At 33.3% G+C, this 22,504-nt stretch overlaps 1 protein-coding gene across 5 annotated transcripts in view; it reads right to left on the reverse strand.

Moving 5' to 3' along the window:
* Positions 1-455: 455 nt before the first annotated feature.
* The window catches only part of Dmxl1 (Dmx like 1), a 153,008-nt gene continuing 130,959 nt past the window's right edge, over positions 456-22,504 (reverse strand). For all 5 annotated transcript variants that reach the window (XM_032885664.1, XM_032885663.1, XM_032885662.1 and 2 more), the window contains 7 exons: positions 18,292-18,352; positions 13,098-13,225; positions 9,291-9,383; positions 7,980-8,071; positions 7,046-7,098; positions 4,649-4,866; positions 456-2,539 (listed from right to left, as the gene is read on the reverse strand). In XM_032885664.1, the coding sequence (XP_032741555.1) occupies positions 2,315-2,539; positions 4,649-4,866; positions 7,046-7,098; positions 7,980-8,071; positions 9,291-9,383; positions 13,098-13,225; positions 18,292-18,352 (870 nt within the window). In that variant the 3' untranslated portion in view covers positions 456-2,314. The remainder of the gene's footprint in view (positions 2,540-4,648; positions 4,867-7,045; positions 7,099-7,979; positions 8,072-9,290; positions 9,384-13,097; positions 13,226-18,291; positions 18,353-22,504) is intronic.

Genomic DNA, 22,504 nt, shown 5'->3' on the forward strand with positions numbered 1-22,504 from the left:
ATTAGTTTACACCCAGTCCCTTTAAAGTTCTCGTGAGCACAACAGCAAATGTTTTATCTCATCTAAAAGCAAACAGTGGGACCAAAGGTTAAGAGAAGTGTTTCATAATGGTAAAAGAAATCCTGTATTTTAGAACATGAGACCTGCCATTTCACAAATTTCTGTAACAGAGCCACTCTATAAAAACTGAGCATTTAAGTATATTTTGATGTAATCATTTCATTTGTGTGAATAATGAAATTTAAGTGTATGTGTATTATCTTATATACACACTCCAATTATTTAATGCTTACCCATTAAGTAAAAAATATTGCAGAAAAGAACAAGAAGGTATTTGAGGAAATTAAATTATCTCTTCAATGATCACATATAGAAATTCTGAATTTAAAAGTCCCATACTTAAAATCAACTAAACTGGCAGAAGTATTTCTTAAAACAAAAGCATGCGAAAAAAAATCACTGCATGATTGTTTATTTAAAATATGACTCTGGATGTAAATACATACGGGCTTACATAATATGTGGTTATTCATATAAACTCTCAATTAAAATGCTCAATAGTTCATCCCCAAAGCTTTTTGATTTTAATAAACACAATAGTAAATTTCCTTTCTTATTGAAAGTGTTTAAAGCCTTCTGAATCTTGATTTGTGAAGAGATTACTAAAAAATAACTTAGCTACATCAAAGAAAAATATTGTTTGCAATGTTGTCACAGATTTCTCCATGGCAAAATCGTCATATATTGCTATTGCACAATTTACAGGTACAGGTTACTCTGTGCATATAAACTCTCTATAATGACAGTGTTTTCACTGTAACTTGCTCACTATATTTAAAATATGAAATACAATTACAAAACCTTTGACAATACACTTTTATAATAAAAGTATCCTGAGGACATTACAAAATTCATTTACCAGCCCTTCATTTCTTTGCTTTGACTTTTCAATTCCTAATAGTTTTCCATATTTCATTACATAAAATTGGTAATTTCTGGTTCTAACTAAAAATAAATTTGAGCTGAATAGTATGTAACTGTCCCTTAAACACTTATTCTACTGCCAGTCTCATTGGCTAAAAAAATCAAGTATTTTTTCAAGTTTTTTTTTGTAATTATGAATCAGAAAAGTTATACCACGAAACAGACAGAAATAGGTTTAGCATATTTAAGATAGAAGCATTGTAAATTTTAAATATTTTGGTCAAATTTTATAATAAAATAATATTTTGGCAAAAATAATAAAATATAACATTTATTTCCTATCAATGTAGATCTGTAGGGCACTGTACATTTGTAAATACTATACTTAATTTGACTGTTTTCACATTTGTTTCTAAAAACACTGCTATAACATTTTTAGGATTTTTAGACTAAATGCATCTTAAAAGAAATAAAATTAAAAAAAAATTTAACTAAACTGTCTGATCATCAAAACTGGTGACAAATTTATAATATAAATGCCTTGTGTGCCACACATCTTTATTGCCTACTGAGACTTATTTGATTCAATATCTTTAAAATAATAATAATCTTAAAACTCTTCTTAAAAGTGACTTTAAGATTAAAATAATTTAAAAAAACTTAAAAAAACTGAGTTGTAAGAGAAGTTTTATACTTGTGGCAGTAGATGTTATGGCACAAAATATAGGAAAGGAGTGTAGTTTTTGTATATACAAGTAAGATGTGTAAGATATACATATATATACATATGCACACATATATACATACACATAAATACATTTACATACAGACATCTGGGTTATAGAAGGGAAAGAGGAAAACTTAATAAACTCTTGGATTCTCTTATCGCTGAAGTTCCAACAGCAGTTTTAGTGGCGATGTCTTAACCTTATTTGTATCTATATAAAGTTTTCATTATTAACTGGAAAAGAATTAGAGCTGTCTGTGTGACAGAAGTGAGAGGGTGGTGAATTAAGTGGTGAGTGTTATCGCGGCACCTGTCTTAAGGGTTTTCACTGTCTGTGGACTTCATGCAGTGGTATTTGCACAGAGTTTATAACAATGAGAAAACAAAGTTCCTTTAATACGATGACGTATTTACTAAAATATACTATAAATAAGTATGAATACAGCATTACTTATACATTATAACATTCTATGTTAGGCAACAGGATCTAACGCTGAACGACTTGCTATCTTTTAAGGCATCAGTGCATCAAGGGCAAAGCTCCATAAAATAAGTATGACAACAAGAAAGCATTAGTTTATCCATGGTGCAGGTGAGTATTGTGCATTGCATCTGCTCGCCACTTCTACAGAACAGGTACCATCATAAACCTTTGTGAAAATGTTACAGCATAAATTTCACATCATTTTTCAACACCTCGTTTAAAGGGCTAAACTGATCCGGCAGTATCCTCATTTTCATTGTTCCATCTGCTCCACAAGAGAAAATGTGATTTGCTGGTCCTGTCTCAATCTGCATGACTCCAGTTCCAATATTTCTAAAAATAGACTGTCGAGCATGTTCATTGATAAAAGTATGGAGAAGACTAAAGGTAGAAAGACTCCAAATCTGAAAGATATAAGTACAAAATGAAAATTGAGGTTGGTGATTGAAAATCAAAATCAAATATAACTGCCTTCTTGTGCAGGTAGGACATTTCTAAAACAAAGATGGTCAGAATCTGTTTGAGCTGTGGTCAATCTCCTGATTCTCTGCAGGCTACAACCATTCATCAACTGCTTTTTATTTGTTACTTAAAGTCCATCCACTGAGAGTAGGAATTATTGTTAATAATGCACTGAAGATGAGATAACCTAGGTACACAAATCCAATGACCACAGTGAAGGTTTTGCTGTGTAGCTACGGTGGGGCAATCATTTCTTATGACACTTATGATACTTGGAGATCAGAAGAGAGACAAGGATGAAAGTTAACTGACATCTAGAGGCTCTCTATCCTGGTAAAGTTTAGTCAAAGCCAACTACTAAACTTCCAGGATAGTTAATTTCTTTTCTTTTTTCTTTTTTTTTGATAGTTAATTTCTAAAAGTACCTATTGTAAGCCTTTATTAAAATGTCTATTTTAAATCAAATCTTGAATGTCTTCTCTAATGAAAGACCTGTGTGAAAAGGACTTCAGGACATGTTTTCTTGTTTGTAGAAATCAACTTATTTTCTGATTTTTGAGATCACATAGGTGAAACATCTTTCTCTCTCTCACACACACAAAATCAATTCACACTACTTTTACATGAATTTGTTAAATTAAGACTTAAATACATTATACTTTTTTTTTTTTTAAAGTCATATGTGGCAAATGTCTCCACATTCTTCTTTTTTTTTTTTTTTTTTTAAAGATTTATTTTATATATAAGTACACTTTATCTGTCTTCAAACACACCAGAAAAGGGCATCGGATCTCCTTACAGATGGTTGTGAGTCACCATGTGGTTACTGGGAATTGAACTCATGACCTCTGGAAGAGCAGTCGGGTGCTCTTAGCCGCTGAGCCATCTCTCCAGCCCATATTATACCTTTTAAATTTTATTTTTATGTGCATGGATGGCTTACTGTACATATGTCTGTGAATCACATGTGTGCCTAATGCCTGAGGAGGACAGAAGTTATAAATGTTTGAGAGTTGTATGTGGATGCTGAGAGTCAAACCTGGATCCTGAGAGCAGCTGGTGCTTTTAACCATAGAGCAAGCTCTCTAACACTAGACTGTATTTTCAAACATTTCAAAATCTAAACTTCAGAACCAGTGTAGAAACTAAAAATAGCTGATCTAAATCAAAGTTTGTTCTATTTTAAACTGAAGTCAGTTTGAGGTAAATTACAAAGGCACAGGGAAAAAAGAAGATAGCGTGATCACACAATTGTGTTACAGCAAAACCACTACATCAGGGAGCACCAATACGGCCAACGCAGAGATAGGTAACTGTCCTCTGCTTTGCTACAGTGAGATTTCCAGATTAACAGTGGGCAAAATGGCCTGCTTCCATTATGTGTCTGATGCTATGACACATGCAAAAAACCTCATTAAGTACAGAAAAAGGGGAGAAAACCCTATTCTGGGAAAATCCCAAACCTATTCCTGGATTTTACTGTAGCAGTTCATCTTGTGAATAATTCTCTCCTCTATTTAGGTTTGCTCATAAAGTGAATTATCCAGAATTCTAGCCATGTGATGCTTAAGTGTGTAATTCTACTTTGTTATGAAGTTTCCTCTCAGTTCTCTGCTTGGTCTTGTTTCTTTCTCTGAGAGTGGTGAGAATGGGAACCTGGCAGCCTTTACCAGCAGCAAGAAGTTGAAATAAAAAAGTGGTTTCAAATCAAAGAAAAATATTCTGCTAGAACATATTCAGCTAACCTAGAAATTTAGTAAACATATAACCAAGAATAGAGTCAAGATTGATTATAATATCTGAAATATATTTAGATCCATAGAAAATTTAATTCTTAAGCATTAAGCATCTTTTAAAACTTAGTAAAAAACTGAAATTTAAAGTTAAAAGTGATTCCATTCACTAAAGGATTCATTAAATAGCAATTATTATTGTTAGCCATAAGAGAACTAATTCAACTATTTAGAGTATGCTGGTATCATAAATATAAATAAAGGCCTAAGTTTCTAATTTTTTTCACATTATAGATACCATGAATCAACTGTGCTTACCTTTATATTGCCTTCTGCAGATCCTGTAACAAAGTACTCTTCAGTTGGATCAATAGCAATGGCTTTAACAGGGGAATCATGACTCTGAAAAAGCTGCCTCTGTTGTCGTTGTCGAAGGTCAAATACACATGTGAAACCTTTTCTGCCCCCTGATATTAGTAGTTGATGTTTGGGAGCATACGCTAAAACTGTGGCTCCACTGTCATGGCAGGTAAAAGCTGAAGGTCAAAAAGAACAAACAAAAAGGTTAAAACCACTTAGTAATAAAAGAAACAGACTTCTATCAGGTGGTTCAGATGGAGTAAACAGACTTGTTTTCCTGCCTAGACAGTTTAAAGATCAATGAGTATAAGAAATGATTTGATATATCAAGCAAGAGATGTGGAGAGAAGAAAACAGGGTCAGACATGGGGTTGTTCCCACAGACTACCTGTAGTTTTATGTGATAACATAAAAAAAGGAAACTGAAGCCAAACTGGACTCAATAGCAGCCAATGGTTGAATAGTATCTATTATATAAGATAATTATATAAGTGTGATAATTTATAAATATATATTTATACATATTATAAAGCTGCTAAGAACATTCCTATATGAGCCTTTTTGTAGCTTTCATATACAAAACAGTACATACAGGTGGATCATGCTAGGCACATGCTTAACTTTATTATAAAGGTTTTCAAAGTGGTTGTCAGCTTGAAGCACACTGAATGTGCTTTTCCATTACTTTATCTTGACCATCTTTTTGCATGGTCAAAGAACTTGCCATTCAAAGAACGAGAAAAAGACTTTAAAAATCCTTGGATACATCACCACTTTGTTCATAAAACTATTTAAGTGTTAAACGTAAAAGTTCATCTCCAAACCAAAGCTACCTAGTTTTTTCTGTTTTTTTTTTCCCCCTAGAAGTTTGACCTTTACATGTAGCTATAAACCCATTTGTAGTTTATTTTGTGAAAAGTGAGGTCTGTGTTAAAGATATTTTTGGTTGTTTTATGTCACCATTAAATTCTTTTAACACTATATTGAAAACCGGTTTTTTTCTTTTTTTTCTTTCTCTACCGAATCCTTTTGTGCTTCTGTTAAAGTTTAGGATACATAAGAGAGCCTATGAGATTCTTTCCAATGTACTGTTTACCTTTTTACAAAACCACTGTCACAATGCCTGGTTTACCACAGCTTTACACTAACTTTGGCTTAGGCAGTAGGAGTCCTCTGAATTTGTTTTTCTTCAGTATTTTGTTGGTTATTTGCTATTTTCATACAAACTTCAGAATCCGATTATTGTTATATACAAAACAGTTTCCTTGTATTTCATTAGAACTCTGTTGAATCTATAAAGTTGGGACGAAGTGCCATTTTAATCAAAATTAAAATTTCAAAGCTCTACACTTGGGTCATCTTCTGTATTAATTTAGATCTTCTTTGACTTTTTTATTTTTGTCCCTTTCTATGTACACATCCTGTATGTATTTTGTTTGACCAATGCCTCAGTAATTATTTTGGGCATTAATATGATAAGACCTTTTAAATTTCAAATTACATATATTCATTGTTGGCACAGAGGAAAGAAACTGGTTTAGTATATTGCCCTGAGACCTTGATGATACTGGCTCTAGGAATTCTCTTTTAGAGTCTTTATACAATTATATAATCTAAAAGATGGCTTTATTTTTTTTCCTTTTATTTTGCATAGCTTTTCTTTTTCACATATTGCTGCTAGAACATCCAATACAATACTATATAGGTGTGGCCATAGGGGACATAGTATGAAGTTCTTGCTCTTCAGGTCTCTGCACTTGCTCAATGAGCTAGCACATACATGGCTGCAAATATGCATGTGCACATATATGGAGGTACTTTTATTTTCTTAAGATTTGCTTTACCTGAATGTATGTATATATACCATGTGCATGCATCAGAAGAGGACATCAGATTCTTGGACCTAGTTACCTATGGTTGTGAACCAATATGTGGATACTAGGAACAGAACACAGGTCCTCTGCAAGAGCAACAAGTGCTCTAAACCACTTGTTCAGTTAGTGTCCCAGCCCCCACATATAGCTTTAATATTATCTTTGTCCCAGTGTCTCCAGCTAATCATGAGTATCTGTTTGTCTTCAAACCCTGATATCATGGGTGGAATTAACCTTGCAATCTGATATGTGATATTAAATACAAATCTCTTTTGAAAATATTTTGAACTCACAGTCCAGGATGGACTATGTTGCAGAGGATGGCCTTGAACTTATGAGTGCCAAGATTGCACGTATGTACTAACATGTTGTGTGGCGCTCAGGTTCACACCTAGGACTGTGTGTGTGTTAGGCAAGCACTCTCCAAATGAGCTACTTTCCCAGTTGTAGCTTCAGTTTATAAACTGCCTTCAAAACTTACCATGGACTAAACTATTGGCAGGTGCTACAAGTGTGTCCCATAGACATATGTTTCTGGAAAAAAAAAAAGGATTTCTTTTAGTTGACTGAAAAATAGAATAAAAAAATAAGCCTAGTATTAAACACTTTAACTTTGTTCAAAGGAATGAATGTTTTTCTTGTTAAATATATAAAAACTGTGTATATAACATTCTCACATAGAAAACTGCTAACTTACAAAACTGAGTTACGTTTTGATAAAGGCTGACCACAGAGATTACTTCATGCATTTACTGATTTCCCAATGTCTCAGCTGAGTAACACACAAGTCATAGAAAATACAAACACACACATGGAATCTCTAGTGAACATGGACGGCCAGAGTCACAGTCTTGAAAGCTAGTTTCTAGTACAAACTGAGGCTTACAGATGAGTGCTCGAAGCTTGGCAATCTCAGGGTCCTGACCACAGAGCTTAGGTGCTCTGAATGAGTGGATGGAGTAAAGAAGGCAGAGATGGTCCTGCAAACTAGCCGGCTATGTGCGTTCCCTATGTTCGTGTGAAAATGACCTACCTAGTAATACGGCATGGTGAAGACTAAACAAGTTAGCCAAATAATACAGCCAATAAATAAATAATACCCTTCCGGCTTCAAATTTTCTGAATATACAGAAAATAAAATACAAAGAAATGTTCATTTCACCAGAAACCACATCCTTTCTTCTAAAGTCTCCATATGAGAACATTAAAGAATAAATAAATAAATTAATGGAGAAAAAAAAGAATAGTTTTTGTTTTAAATGGTACTAGAATTTTCCAAGTTTTATGCCACTAAAAATGCTTTATGAAAAATCTTTATGATAAAAATTCCTAAGGCATAATTACTGAGACAAAGAAATACACAACAATAAATAAATTTAGCTATCCATATACACTTCATTCCAGCTATCTCTTACCTATTGTCAGTTGAAAGACCAGCTGTAGCTATCAGAGAGGAGGAACTAACGAAGACGAAATCATTGGCTGTCTTGTTATGGCACTGCCAAGCCTGCAATGTTATAAACAATAAATGTCACTGTTGCTAGTCGAATTTCCAAGACAAAGTGGCTATATAACTAAAATGTGATCATATTCTTTATATCTCTTAAAAATAATTTCTATCTTTCTATCTTCTGAACTTTTAGAAAAGTTGGAGAATACAAGGAACTTTCATGTTGAGTCTCCCTCTTTCTGTAAAAATATGATAGTTCCTGAACCATATTTTTCACTTTTGTTCAACCAATATCTTAAGAAACAAACATACAGAGTTTAAACTTCAAATACTCCCCTAGATCTAGTTAAGTGGGAAAAAGCAACAACAAAGCTGGTTTATAAAGACAGAAACCAGAATTAACATTATTTTAGATGTAAATGTCTTTGTCAAATTGGCATTATGTATTTTTCAGATCATTTAAACTTTTACATAATTGTTCAATAATAAATCGTTACTATAAACAAAATTAGAAAGCTAACAATACTTCTGAATATTCAGTCAAACTTACTATGATACATTTTATCGATTAAAAAAGAAAAGCACTTGTCTCAAGCAGTCTTTTCTCTGGAATATAAACTCACACATTTCACACTGTAGCCTAATAAATCTCTGAGGAAAAAAACTGACAAAATCCTTTTTAAGTTACCCTAAACAATTCTATCTTGTGTTTACTTATCAATACTGAACTCTAACCTTAGAATCATAATGTATAATCTTAATCTTTTTTAAATATACACTGTTATGTTTAGTTCTGTAAGGGTTTTACTGAAGAACAGACTAAGTACATTTTTATTCTCTGTAGGCAAATTTTTATGAAGGATGCACACTCTTAAACAGAGATGAAAACAACAGGGTCAGTAGCAAGAAGCCTTTTCTACTTTGTAAGTAAGAGCTAAGTAAAGAAAACAGTCTGATGCACCTGCTAATCTTCTTAATTAGGTAGAAGACTGATTTATAGCTTAGTGGGGTTAGAAAAATTTCTAGTATTTTCTGTGGATCTCTGAAGATATAGGGCTGTTCTAAAGCTTACTCAGTAATTTTCACATATTACAACAGGAGCCTGTAGTAGTGACAACAGATAAGACTATTTTATTTATTAATTTTAATATATTACTTGTTTCAAACATAGCCTTGGTTTTTAAACATAAGCGTTCATACACATACATACATACATACATACATACATACATACATACATACATACATACATACATACATAGAATTTTTTACTTACCAGATACGGCTTAGGCATGCTCCCAGTAACTGGGCAACATTTCCAGTTTGTTTGGTACAAACTTAAATATCCATCAGCATCAACAATTCCAAACTTGAAAAAAAAATTCAAATTATTAATTCAAATTAAAACATACATTTATCTTTATCTTCAATGTGACACAATGTTTAGCATATGATTTATTTATTTATTTTTTTTATTTTTTATATACCACTTTAAGAAAACTTCTAGTGTAGAAAGAAACAAACAGATAGTTAAGTAATGTGCACCAATAGTATATATAGTTCTTATAACCTTTTTAAAAATAAATATTGAATTGACTATTAGGCCACAAAAATCCTTTTTGTAACTACAAATCTATGTGTTCACACATACACCAAAAAAATCCCAAAACAAAATAAGGTCTTTCAAAAGCATGCAATTTGAAAAAATATATAAATAAGATGACCTGGCATGATACTACACACCTGTGATTCAACCCTTTAGAAAGCTGAGGAAGGAGAATTGTTCTGAGTTCCAGTGTCAAAAGACCATTCAAAGGACAACAAAACAAAACACAAAACAAACAAAACACCCTCAAGCACAAAGCAAAAGTACACAAATAATAGAAAGTAAAATAAGAATTAATTATCGTAGTCAAACAATTCTTTTGCTGAATCTCAAGGTAATTTTAATTGGGAAGATAATGAATTAAGTATAGGAGAATGCGATACAGACCTCACAGGTTAAAATAGCTAACTTTTTAAAAGACATTATAAAAATAGTATATGCTAGTAAGGGGACTCACAGCTGTAAATCTCAAGCATTTAGGAGGCTAACGCAGAAGAAAGAATTGTAATGAATTTAAGGCCAATATGAGCCACAGAGAGAGTCCATGTTTACAAAAACAGAAAACAAAAAAGGCATGCTTACAAAGTATATGAAACTCATGTCTATCTTGGATCCTGGTCTTTTTCTAACTCTAGATCAATCACCTATTATAACAAGCTGATTATTTCCTGTATGAATATTCAAACACTCATATAGATTTTTTATAGTAAATTGGATAATATAGAGATTCAAATTTACATTTTAAGTTTATTTTAGCTATCCTCATCAAGACATACACATCTAGCTATTTTAGTACTGTGTGGCATTGTAGTGTATAATTGTCTTATAACTTTCTTTTTATAGACAATTTTCAACTTATTCTATTAAAAAAGGTGCTGCTTTGAAAATTCATATAAATATACACTGCTTTATAATTATATAGACTAGATATTTAGAGTTGGGAATTCTTTGCATCAATTAAAATTTAAAGATGAATGATCTCATTTAGTTCCCTGGGACCCACATAGTGGAAGGAAGGAAGGGAGGAAGAAAGGAAGGAAAACACCTGTAAGTTGTCCTTAGACCTCAACATATGAGCCACAGTATGTTCTTGCTTTCTTCTTACAAACTTCAAAAAATGTAAAAAGTTGAAAATTCAAGGTAAAATCAATTTTAAGTAAAATATTTTAAGCTTACTATTTATTTTTTACATATTAGTAACACTAGGAACTATCAGAATTTAAAATATTTACCAAGTTTTAATTTCCAGTGATGATTACTAAACATATTCAAATTTTTGTAAACTTCATATTGTTTACTTACTGCTTCAATGTTTTCTGAACATTCTGATAGCCTATTGTTTTTGGATTCGTTTTCCTTTCTCACTAGCCCTTTTTTCCTCATTTATTCTTTTCTGGAGTAGAGCTAGATTTATTCTTCAGCAGTGATAAACATGGACTATAAATTCAAATAGTGTTAATTTATAGTTGGCTGAACATCAACTTATTTCTCATTCCTTATCTAACGGGATTCTATAAATATAGATCTACTAATTATAATATTTTCCCTCTTAATTGGAAATTTTGAGCAGTCTAATTCCAATTATTTGAAAAGGAAGGTGAGTAAATAACATTTACAACCCCATTTCTTTTACATTTATAGGACTATTTCTTTATACTTGAATCAAAACAAAACTAAATAATTAGGTATGTGTACATATATATGTCAATACATCTTAGTACTAGGCAGTCCCTTTTTTGTGAATTATATATTCTTTGCTTTCAACAAATATTTATTAATCCTTCAAATACTTCTTTCCCCTACCATTCTGATTGTTCTAAAATCTTAATATCTTAGTTTTGTTGAAATGTTCAGTCTTTTGAGTGCCTAATTCTATCTGTAATTCACAACCAAACTGATGTAAATACCCGGGATGGACTGAGTCTTCTCTACCATTTACTCAGGACGCTTCCTTAATAAAGGACAGAGCAAGTTTAGGTGTTGTATGATTTGGTTCCATGACATGGTTAAAGTGAATGAAAGATTAACTGCTTAGCAAGATATCTGGCAGGCAATGAACTAAAGCTTGTTTTTGTTTTACTTTAAAACAGACTTTGTGATAGCAAGTGTTAATGCTGAAAAATAAGTCAGACTACAGAATCAAACTGTAGAAAGGTTTGAGTATCATAGTGAAGAATTCGGTAAAAGTTATCTTGAGGTTTCTCAAAAAAGGATATTACTTATTTTAATTATGTTGTTCATAATTATCGGGAAGATGGTTTATCAAAAGAACACACAGATTAGAAGTAATAGCACAAAGTCAACGAAGATGGAAAGCATAAAGACATAGTATTTCAGACTACACTTATCAAGCATTCATAATCTGAAAAATCTGAAATCCAAAATGGTCTGAAATCTGAGCTTTGTGAGCACCGTAATAGAGATTTAGGAAAAGGAAAATGCTGTTATCTAGGAACTGTGTAAACGTTTAGTGATGTGTGATCCTGAAGACAAATTCCAGGCTAATTTACACTTTAAGCCATTGATTTGAAATAAGCAGCAATGGGAGAAGTAATAGCAAAGGGATGGTCTAGAGGTGTTTCAGCAAACTTCTTTTACAGCATTCATTTCTTTATTATTGTTACACATCTTTGCATAAATATATAAATAACTTGCCCAATCTGTTGAGAGTGTGTGTGTGTGTATGTGTGTGTGTATGCATGCTTCCAGGGCTGACCATTTTGTATTGGATAACCAGTTACGAGGATTGTCCCTGGAAGAGATCAATTCTCTTGGTAGTCATTAGTTGCCTATACCTTTTTTTTTCTGTCTAGGGCCCTATGAAACGTCCCACTTCTTTATTACTATGTCCATTGGTGTTGTTATTGCTTAGGTAGCCATATCACTGAGCTGTCATGAGTATACTTTTCCTGTCATTTCTAAGAGAAAAATCTTATATTACACCTCCTAGTCACACGTTTCTTAAATGGCTCTGTAATTAAAGGTTTGCCCTCTATAAGGTCTTTGTTCTCCTTAATTCTGCTAGGAGAAACTACTAAAAGAAAACATAGTGAACAATGGAACTGTTATGTCAAAATGTTCTATAAAAGCTGCGTGGCTAGTCCAGTTTGCTCATGTGTCATTCTACAGCAATGCTTCTCAGTTTTGAAATGCATACAAAATCACAAATGCAGGCGAGTTAGACAGATCTAATACACCCTGAACTGTACTTGCTGCTGAATCATACACGGGAGTAGATTCTAGGAACCAAACAAAGGAATGTAAGATAGAGCACTGGTCCTTAGGGTACATTTAAATTTAGTAGTGATATATGTGTACCATATACTAAAGAAGAATCAAGTGCACTTAAATGTTCTTTCAGAAGAATTAGAAGAATTTTTATGAATTAGTACTTTGAATACTCTGTTCAAATCCTTAAACTAATGAATTTATACACCAACCTTTCTTTTAAAAAAATCATTCAATTTTCAATAGTACCTTATTTCCCTGATAGTTAAATCTCATTCTTGTAATTCTTGAATTGCCACCAGATCGAAAACAGGTTATTTGCTGAGAATGGCCCCATTCAAACATTCTGACACTTCCATCTTGAGCTCCTGTCAGATCTGCAGTACAAGATGACAAAAATTACATATTTATTAAAAAGTTTTGAGAAAATTTATTTAACCCAATCTAGAATTATTTATCAGCGACATACCTAGGAAATAAATCAGTCCATTTATATAAATTTCCCTTTTATTTTTCATTTCATACAAGAAAGATATTATGATGTACTTTCATTTGACTAAGAGCATATCTTCAAACAAAACAGGAGAAACATGTATATTAGAACATGTCTATAAATTAAGATTCTTCTCAAAATTATCTTAATGTCTTAATAGCCTAGATAATTTTTATATTTACTACAATAATTGAATAAACCTTTATCAATTATACTATTAATGTTTAAATTTGTTTTCTCAGAAAGTCACATTAAAGATAGTCTTGAATGACATATTGAAGAAAAAAATTTCATTTTTAAGTTATTTTGATTGACTGTTATTCAGAATTAGTGTGGTATAGGAATAATGAAAATCAATACATATAAAATTCCCAGCAAGTGTTAATTATATTATTAACTGAGCTTTACTGAGTCTTTATCAAATACTTAATATAAATGAATTCAGGCTGTTTTAGAATGTTTTACTGTGCATTGGGCAGGGGTGAGAGGGTAACAACATGTCTTTACACTAGCTAGAAGGAAGGGATGCCTATTCTTTTCCTCCACGGTCTTAATTATATTCTTTTATTCTTTTATATTTATGGCTGTTTTACCTGCATGTATAGTTGTGCAACATGTGCATTCAGTGCCTGTAGAGATCAGAAGAGGGTTTAGGATCGCCTAGATCTGGAGTTAGATATGGTTGTGAGTTTTATGTGAGTGCTAGGAATGTAACCTGGGTCCTCTGGAAGAGCAACAGTGTTCTTAACCTCTGAACCATCTCTCTGACCTCACAGTCTTACTTAATTATAACCAATGATGATAGCCATTTAAAACTCTTTTAAGTTTTCCAAGTATTATCTACAGTGCTAATAACTCTAGGCTACATGGCTCTGGTGTGTGGTGTATTAACAAACCAAAACAACTCACTATGAATGGTGAGACAAAAACTGAACCTTCAACTCTAATTAAGAACCTATCACTTAAATGAATCAAATTTCTTTTCATCGTACTTCCTCAAACCTTTTATTTTGCTTCTGCTACCCTAGTGTGATGGCTGGTATTTTACTGTCTGGGTCTCAATTCATGTAAATTGGTGAGACATACCTGTCTGTGTTTGTGAAAATGTTTCTAGAGGATTAACTGAAAGAGAAAAAAAGATGTAATACTAATGTAGGAAGTGACATCTCATAGGCTAGAGAAGCATATGGAACAGAAGAGGGCAAAGGAGAAAACTAGCTAAAAGTGACAGCACATCCTTTTTCTATGGTTCTCAGCTGGCTCCCACCACACTCATTTCTTCTCAAGTGACCAAAAGATTTGACCCTCTGAAACTTTAAGCCAAAACAAATTACTCCTCCCCTCTCAGCTGGTTCTGCCAACTATTTGGTGACAGCATTGAGAACTTAATTAATATCTTGGTAAAGCCATAAATCACCTGCTGTCTGATTTTATAAGCTTATGAAATGGTGAATGTTCAAAGAGTCTTCTGACGATTCTGTGTCAGAAGACAAACACAAAGGAGACTACTATCCTAAAAGCAACAACCAATCAGGTACAGGGTAGCCTTATGTTCATTGCTTCTTGCTGATATATATAAACTACCACAAAAAACATCATACTCAAGATTTCAGCTGATTTGAACACATTTTCCCACACTAACTCTGTAGTATAGGATGTATGCATTACTTTTATAGAGGGGCCTCAGCATTTGTTAAGACGGTTTCTACAGAGGATCCTAAGGTGTGCATCAACTGCCTGTGAAGTAGATGTAGTCCCACAGAATCCAGGGCACAAAACTTGTTTCCAATTGCTCAGTTATTCCAGATTTCCCACTGACATACTTAGGCAAGATCATCATTGTTATTTATTTGTTCTATTCAAGGGGTTTTCTTTTTCTTTTCTTTTCTTTTTTTTTTTTTTTTTTTTTTTTTTGTTTTGGTTTTTTTTTTCTTTTAATGCTAAAGCTGTTAAACCAAGTATACAATCTTCAAAGACACTGACTGGGAAAGCACCTAGGGATATGAGATCAAGTGTGGGATGGCTACATCTTGGAATGGCAATGTCTCTTTGAGTTTAAATGCCTTAAAAGAAAATGAAATGGAAACTTGAGTTTCTCAGTAAAGTAAGTCACTTTGGTAGGAGGGCTCTGTGTGATACAAGTGAAGACCCTGTCCAATATCATTGAGAGTCCTGAACTTAGATCATCATGACATCCCTTTTTATGAGCTAGGATTACATGTGTGGCCACAAAGGCCAGTGAGGATGGCACCAGTCACTGAGCCCTGGGCTTCCTAAACTCTACGCAGTCACTCTGTCAACTGAACTATGTCTCTACATCTATTATCCTAAAGTCCTCAACCTCCTGACTTTTTTTCTTCACATAGAATCTTTTTGTGTAAAAAGGAAAAGGCTGTAACAAATCCTGCTCTGGTTGTCTCTTTTTAATAGAACATAATTAGAAAGATTGGTTATATTACCAAGTTTTTGACTGGAATGTCATACTTGGAATTCATACAATTAAATATGACTATAAAGTATTAAGGTAATTTTATGTGGCCAATAAAGCAACTGGAAATAAAACTGGCCTACCACTATTGACATAGTTTACACAGCTGAGTAAGGGCTGTGTATCACTTCTGTAGCTCTAGAGATCTAGGGAAGAAAGGAACTAATGGCAAGTCTATGGGTTGGTTCTGCAAAGTCTATATAAGATTCTTCTTAACTGTCCAGCAAAGTTCTTTTTAAAACCCTGTATTATCACTATTCTTCTTGTATTTATATAAATATTCAAGCCAAGGTCAAAGAAACTAAACCTACTTTAAAGAGTCTATCTTTGGTAAAAATTGGGGCCATGGATAAGCTGTATACATTTTATGAGATTAAGTTCTATAAAAACTCATGAACAAGAAGATTAGTGAGTTTCTTCTTCATTGTCAGTAAATATATGTATGCTAATAAGTACAATCCAATCCTAGGGAGACAAGAATTCCTCAGGGCTCTTCAGACCTCACCCTATTTATCTCTTTATCTGTGCTACTTTATAAAAACCTTTATAATAAAGTATCAAATGTAATTAAAGTGTTTCATTGAGGTTTGTGAATTACTCTAGCCGATTAGTCAAACCAAAGGAGGGGGTTGGGAAAATCCCCTTCGAGCCAGACCTATAATGGACGTGAACAACAAGTACTATTAGCCTCTGAGGCAGAAGACAAGCTTGGGAACTGAGTTCTTGGTTTGTGGCTTCCAATTCTAACTGCAGGTAGAGAGTGTCAGACTTGAACTGAATTAATAACATTAAGTTTATCTTCAGAGTGGGATAGATAAGGGAAAAAAATAATCACACAATTGACATAAAAAGTGTTGCTGAGAATGTATAGAAACAGAATGTGTTTTCCCATTTAGGAAATTATTTTTGTTGCATTTGTTTAAATAATAAGCACTTATTATTTAACTAAAATACCTCCTGGAGAATATGTTCATGACAAAGAAGACATATTGAGGAACAATTTAATGATTAGTTTAATTAACTTTACTTTCCCAAGTCTCTTACATGTGAGTTATGGAAATTCTTTCCATAGAGAAAATATCCCATAAAACAATGGTGATTTTTTTCTTAATATTTACAAAATAAGTCCACTAATAGCCTCCTAATAATAGTTGAAAATATCTTTATTAATATTTATTAGTTTTGGCCTAATAAACATTCACTGCAAATACTCATTGTACAATATTAAGCTACCAGAATATATGCAATAGAGTTGATAGCTTTTCAAGTCCCTTCAATATTTTAGGACGTTATAAAACTTATTAATAGAGGGTAAGAACATTTTTAAGCAATGCCAAAATTTTGTTTACCAATATTATTTAAACCTTGTACATAAAATACACATTTTTTTTTTTTGAGAAAGGGCCTCATTTTGTAGCCTTGGATTGTCTTAAACTCACTTAATATAAACTTAATATCCTTCCTCAGCCTCCTAAGCACTGAGATCTCCGATATGTGCTACCCATATGCTGTGCTAAAATACATATGGGCATCTTATTATATATGCTTTGATGACTGTCTTCAGTTCTTTCTTCAAATTTTTATGTGCATGTCTATGTGTCAGGTCCATGCTATATATATTTGGGTACACAAAGAGGCCAGAAAGGGATGTCAGGTCTTTTTAAATAGGAGTCACAGGAGGTTGTGAGCCCAGTAAAATGGGTGCTAGAAACCAATCTTGACAAGTTAAGCAGTAAGAGCAGCATGCACTCTTAACTGCTTAGCAATTTCTCTAAATGCGGATTATCTGTAAAGCTGTATAAACTCAATATAAGGGATCCAATCGAATATTTTATATCAATTTAAATTTTTAGTATGAGAAGTCATTCTCTAAAATTTTTTGAACCATTTTATTTGATAAAGAACTCAATTTAGACAACATATGCTTATATCGAACCCCATAATACAGCAGAAAAGAACACAGGACTTTGTTAATTTTATTTTATTATATAATTGTCTATGAGAAAAAGTGATGAAAATTTCACCCATTAATAATTTGGATAGACACGAATATCTCTCAATACACTCCTTTAACTGTGAAGGGAATGACATACAAATATTTTTAAATATAGAATAATCATATAGAATGAGTACATTTTAAACTCCAATTAATCAACGTCCAATAAATTAATTATTTTTTCAAAAACAAGAGAAACTTCTGATTTCTAGGAAGAAGAAATAAAAAAAATATTTCCTACGTAAAACAACAAATATTTTGGAATAACCCCTTTTATGAATTCTACTAATGTACCCAAAGAAAAAATAAGCTGAAAAAACTAGTGTAACACAAATTTATCTATAAAAAATAAGGTAGGATAAAGACTATCTTTCAATTGAAACTAAAAGTTTCCCATGAATTCGCTATGCAATTTATCAAAAAAGAGTAAAAATGAGAGAATCATCGTTCATCATTGTCAACTTACAGTAAGGAAGAGTTGGATGTGATGTCATTCTTCTAACATTATTAATGGCTTTCTTAAGCATCTGGTAAAAGAAGAAATATTTTATAGTAACAATAAAACAAAGGACTAGAAATTTAAGTTGTAGGACTTGGTATAGCTCACTGGTAAAGCACTTCTTACTTAGGAGTTAGGTGCTAATTTAAATCTTGAGCAATACACGGAAACAGGACACATACAGACATAAGACGCACACAAAATTTCAACCTATTAGTTAATCAATACTTCGAATACCCACTGTACCTCTCTTTTTGGCAAACAAACAAACAAAACTTCAAGAATTTAGTCTTCTCTCCTTTTTTTGCCAACTGATTCACGTTAAATATTTTTTGGAATTACTTAACTAGCCTGTCAAAAAAGAGTAAAATAACTGTGTAAAATTAAAGGGAGCTGCATGCTAGTTTACACTTGCATATTATTTTATATCTGTCTGTCAATTTTGAGGTAAACATTTTAGTTGGGCTGGAGAGATGGCTCAGCTGTTAAGAGCACCCGACTAGGGGGCTGGAGAGATGGCTCAGTGGTTAAGAGCACTGACTGCTCTTCCAGAGGTCCTGAGTTCAATTCCCAGCAACCACATGGTGGCTCACAACCATCTGTAATGGGATCCAATGCCTTCTTCTGGTGCGTCTGAGGACAACTACAGTGTTTCATATACCTAAAATAAATAAATATTTAAAAAAAAAAAAGAGCACCCGACTACTCTTCCAGAGGTCCTGAGTTCAATTCCAGCAACCACATGGTGGCTCACAACCATCTGTAAAGAGATCCGATGCCCTCTTCTGGTGTATCTGAAGACAGCTACAGTGTACTTATATATAATAAATGAATAAATCTTTAAAAAAAAAAACATTTTAGTTGTTTTCTTTGGATTTTAAATTGTTTAACTAGCCTAAAGTTGTTGAGTAGACTGGGCAGCAAGAAAGTAGGCCATCAGAACTGGTACATGACAGGAAACAGGAAGATCCATGGGGATGAGTTTTATTCCAAACCAGAAGTTGCTTTTAACAAGTACTAGTACTAATCCCTTAGTAACAAGGTAGGATTAAGAAAATGTTTTATAATTTTTCAGAAAACAAAAACTTGATGAATATATGACGATTTCTGTAAATTTTACTTTGTTTGGGGGTGGGAAGGGGAAAGAGGTCAAATTTTGTTACATTGCCCAGGCTCACCTATAACCTGCAACTCTCCCGCCTCAGCCTCCTGAATACTGAGATTATGTATGTAAGCTCATCATGTCTACCAAAATCCTATGCTCTTAGTTAAAGAATTGTCTAAAAGTTATTTTTTCTTTTAACGCGCGTGACCAAAATATCACAGGAAAGTAACAAAACACAGATTAAAAGTTTTTCTGAGCCCTCCCGTTTCCACTTGCACCTGGAGCTGACTCTGTGTCACATCACTCTGTACTCAGATCCTGCTGAAAGAAAGCCGGTCTCAGAAGTGCTGACACACAGGCTTACAGGAAGGTCAAGCCACTGTTAGAGACTGCAAGACCAGCTAATACCAGAGATTAGCAGATGGTGAGAGGCAAGGGCAAGAACCCACCAAACAGAAACCAAGGTGACTTATATCATTAGAACCCAGTTATCCCACCACAGCGAGCCCTAAATACCCAAAAACATCAGAAAAGCAAGATTCTGACTTAAAAATCACAACTCATGATGATGTTAGAGGACGTTAAGAAGGACATAAATAACCCCCCTAAAGAAACACAGGTAAATAAGTAGAACCTCATAAATAGGAAATACAAACCAAACAAACAGGTTAAGGAATTGAACAAAACCATCCAGGATCTAAAAATGGAAATCGAAACAATAAAAAAGAAATCACAAAGGGAGACAACCTGGAATAGAAAACCTAGGAAGAGATCAGGAGTCATGATGCAAGCATCACCAACAGAATACAAAGAGATAGAAGAAAGAATCTCAGAGGAGAAGATAACACAGAAAACATTGACACAAACATTAAAAAAAAAAAAAAAAAAAAAGGCAAAACACAAAAAGCTCCTAACCCAAAAAATCCAGGAAATTCAGGACACGATGAGATCAAACCTAAGGATAATAGATATAGAAGAGAGCAAAGATTCCCAACTTAAAGGGACAGTAAATATCTTCAACAAAATTATAGAAGAAAACTTCCCTAACCTAAAGAAAGAGATGCCCATAAACATACAAGAAGCTTACAGAACTCCAAATAGATTGGACCAGAAAAGAAATTCCTCTCATCCCATAATAGTCAAATCATCAAATGCACAAAACAAAGAAAGAATATTAAAAGCAGTAAGGGAAACAGGTCAAGTAACATACAAAGGCAGATCTATCAGATTCACACCAGACTTCTCAAAAAAGACTATAAAAGCTAGAAGATCCTGGGCAGATGTCATACAAACCCTAAGAGAACATAAATACCAGCCCAGGCTACTATATCCAGCAAAACTCTCAATTAATATAGATGGAGAAACCAAGATATTCCATGACAAAGCTAAATGTACACAATATCTTTCCACAAATCAAGGCCTACAAAGAATAAGAGATGGAAAACGCCAACACAAGGAGGAAAAGTATACCTTAGAAAAGCAAAGAAGTAATCTTCTTTCAACAAACCCAAAAGAAGACAGCCACACAAACATAATTCCACAGCTAACAACAAAAACAACAGGAAACAACGATAATTGGTCCCTAATATCTCTCAACATCAATGGATTCAATACCTCAATAAAAAGACATAGACTAGCAGACTGGATACGTAAAGAGGACTTTGGTGCATACATGCAACACATCTCAGTGACAAAGACAGATAATACCTCAGAGTAAAAGGCTCGAAAACAATTTTCCAAGCAAATGGTCTGAAGAAACAAGCTGGAGTAGCCATTCTAATATCAAATAAAACAGACTTACAACCAAAAGTCATCAAGAAAGATAAGGAAGGACACTTTGATACTCATCAAAGGAAAAATCCTGCAAGATGAACTCTGAATCCTGAATATCTATGTTCCAAATGCAAGGGCACCTACATTCATAAAAGAAACCTTGCTAAAGCTCTAAGCACATGTTGTACCTCTTACAATAATAGCGGGAGACATCAACACCCCATCTCACCAATGGATAGATCATGGAAACAGAAACTAAATAGAGACAGAGAAATTAACAGGAGTTATAAACCAAATGGATTTAACAGATATGTATAGAACATTTCATCCTAAAACAAAACAATATACCTTTGTCTTAGCACCGTATGGTACCTTCTCCAGAATTGACCATATAATTGGTCACAAAACAAGCCTGAAGAGATACAAGAAGATTGAAATAATCCCATGCATAATATCAGATTACCATAAACTAAGACTGGTCTTCAATAACAACAATAACAACAAAAAGCCCAAATACACATGGAAGTTGAACAATGCACTACTCAATGATAACTTGGTCAGGGAAGAAATAAAGAAATTAAAGAATTCTTAGAATTTAATGAAAATGAAGGCACAACATACCCAAACTTATGTGACACAATGAAATCAGTGCTAAAAGGAAAACTCCTAGCTCTGGGTGCCTCCAAAAAGAAAGTGAAGAAAGAATACACTAGCAGCTTGACAGCACACCTAAAAACTCTAGAAAAAAAGAAGAAAATACACCCAAAGAGGAGAAGGCAGGAAATAATGAAACTCAAGGCTGAAATCAACCAAGTAGAAACAAAACGAACTATACAAAGAATCAACAAAACCAGGAACTGTTTCTTTGAGAAAATCAAGATAGATGAACCCTTATCTAGACTAACAAGAGGGCACACAGAGAGTATCCAAATTAACAAAATCAGAAATGAAAAGGGAGATCTAACAACAGAAACTGAGGAAATCCAAAACATCATCAGATCCTACTACAAAAGCCTATATTCAACAAAACTGGAAAATCTGGATGAAATGGACAATGTTATAGACAGATACCAGGTACGAAAATTAAATCAGGATCAGGTAAACTATCTAAACAACCCCATAACTCCTGAAGAAAAAGACGCAGTCATTAAAAGTCTCCTAACCAAAGAAAGCCCAGGACCAGCTAGGTTTAGTGCAGAATTCTATCAGACATTCATAGAAGACCTCATACCAATATTATCCAAACTATTCCACAAAATTGAAACAGAAGGATCACTATGCCATTCCGTCTATGAAGCCACA

This window comes from Rattus rattus, chromosome 15 (assembly GCF_011064425.1).
Source record: "Rattus rattus isolate New Zealand chromosome 15, Rrattus_CSIRO_v1, whole genome shotgun sequence".
Lineage (NCBI taxonomy): Eukaryota > Metazoa > Chordata > Mammalia > Rodentia > Muridae > Rattus > Rattus rattus.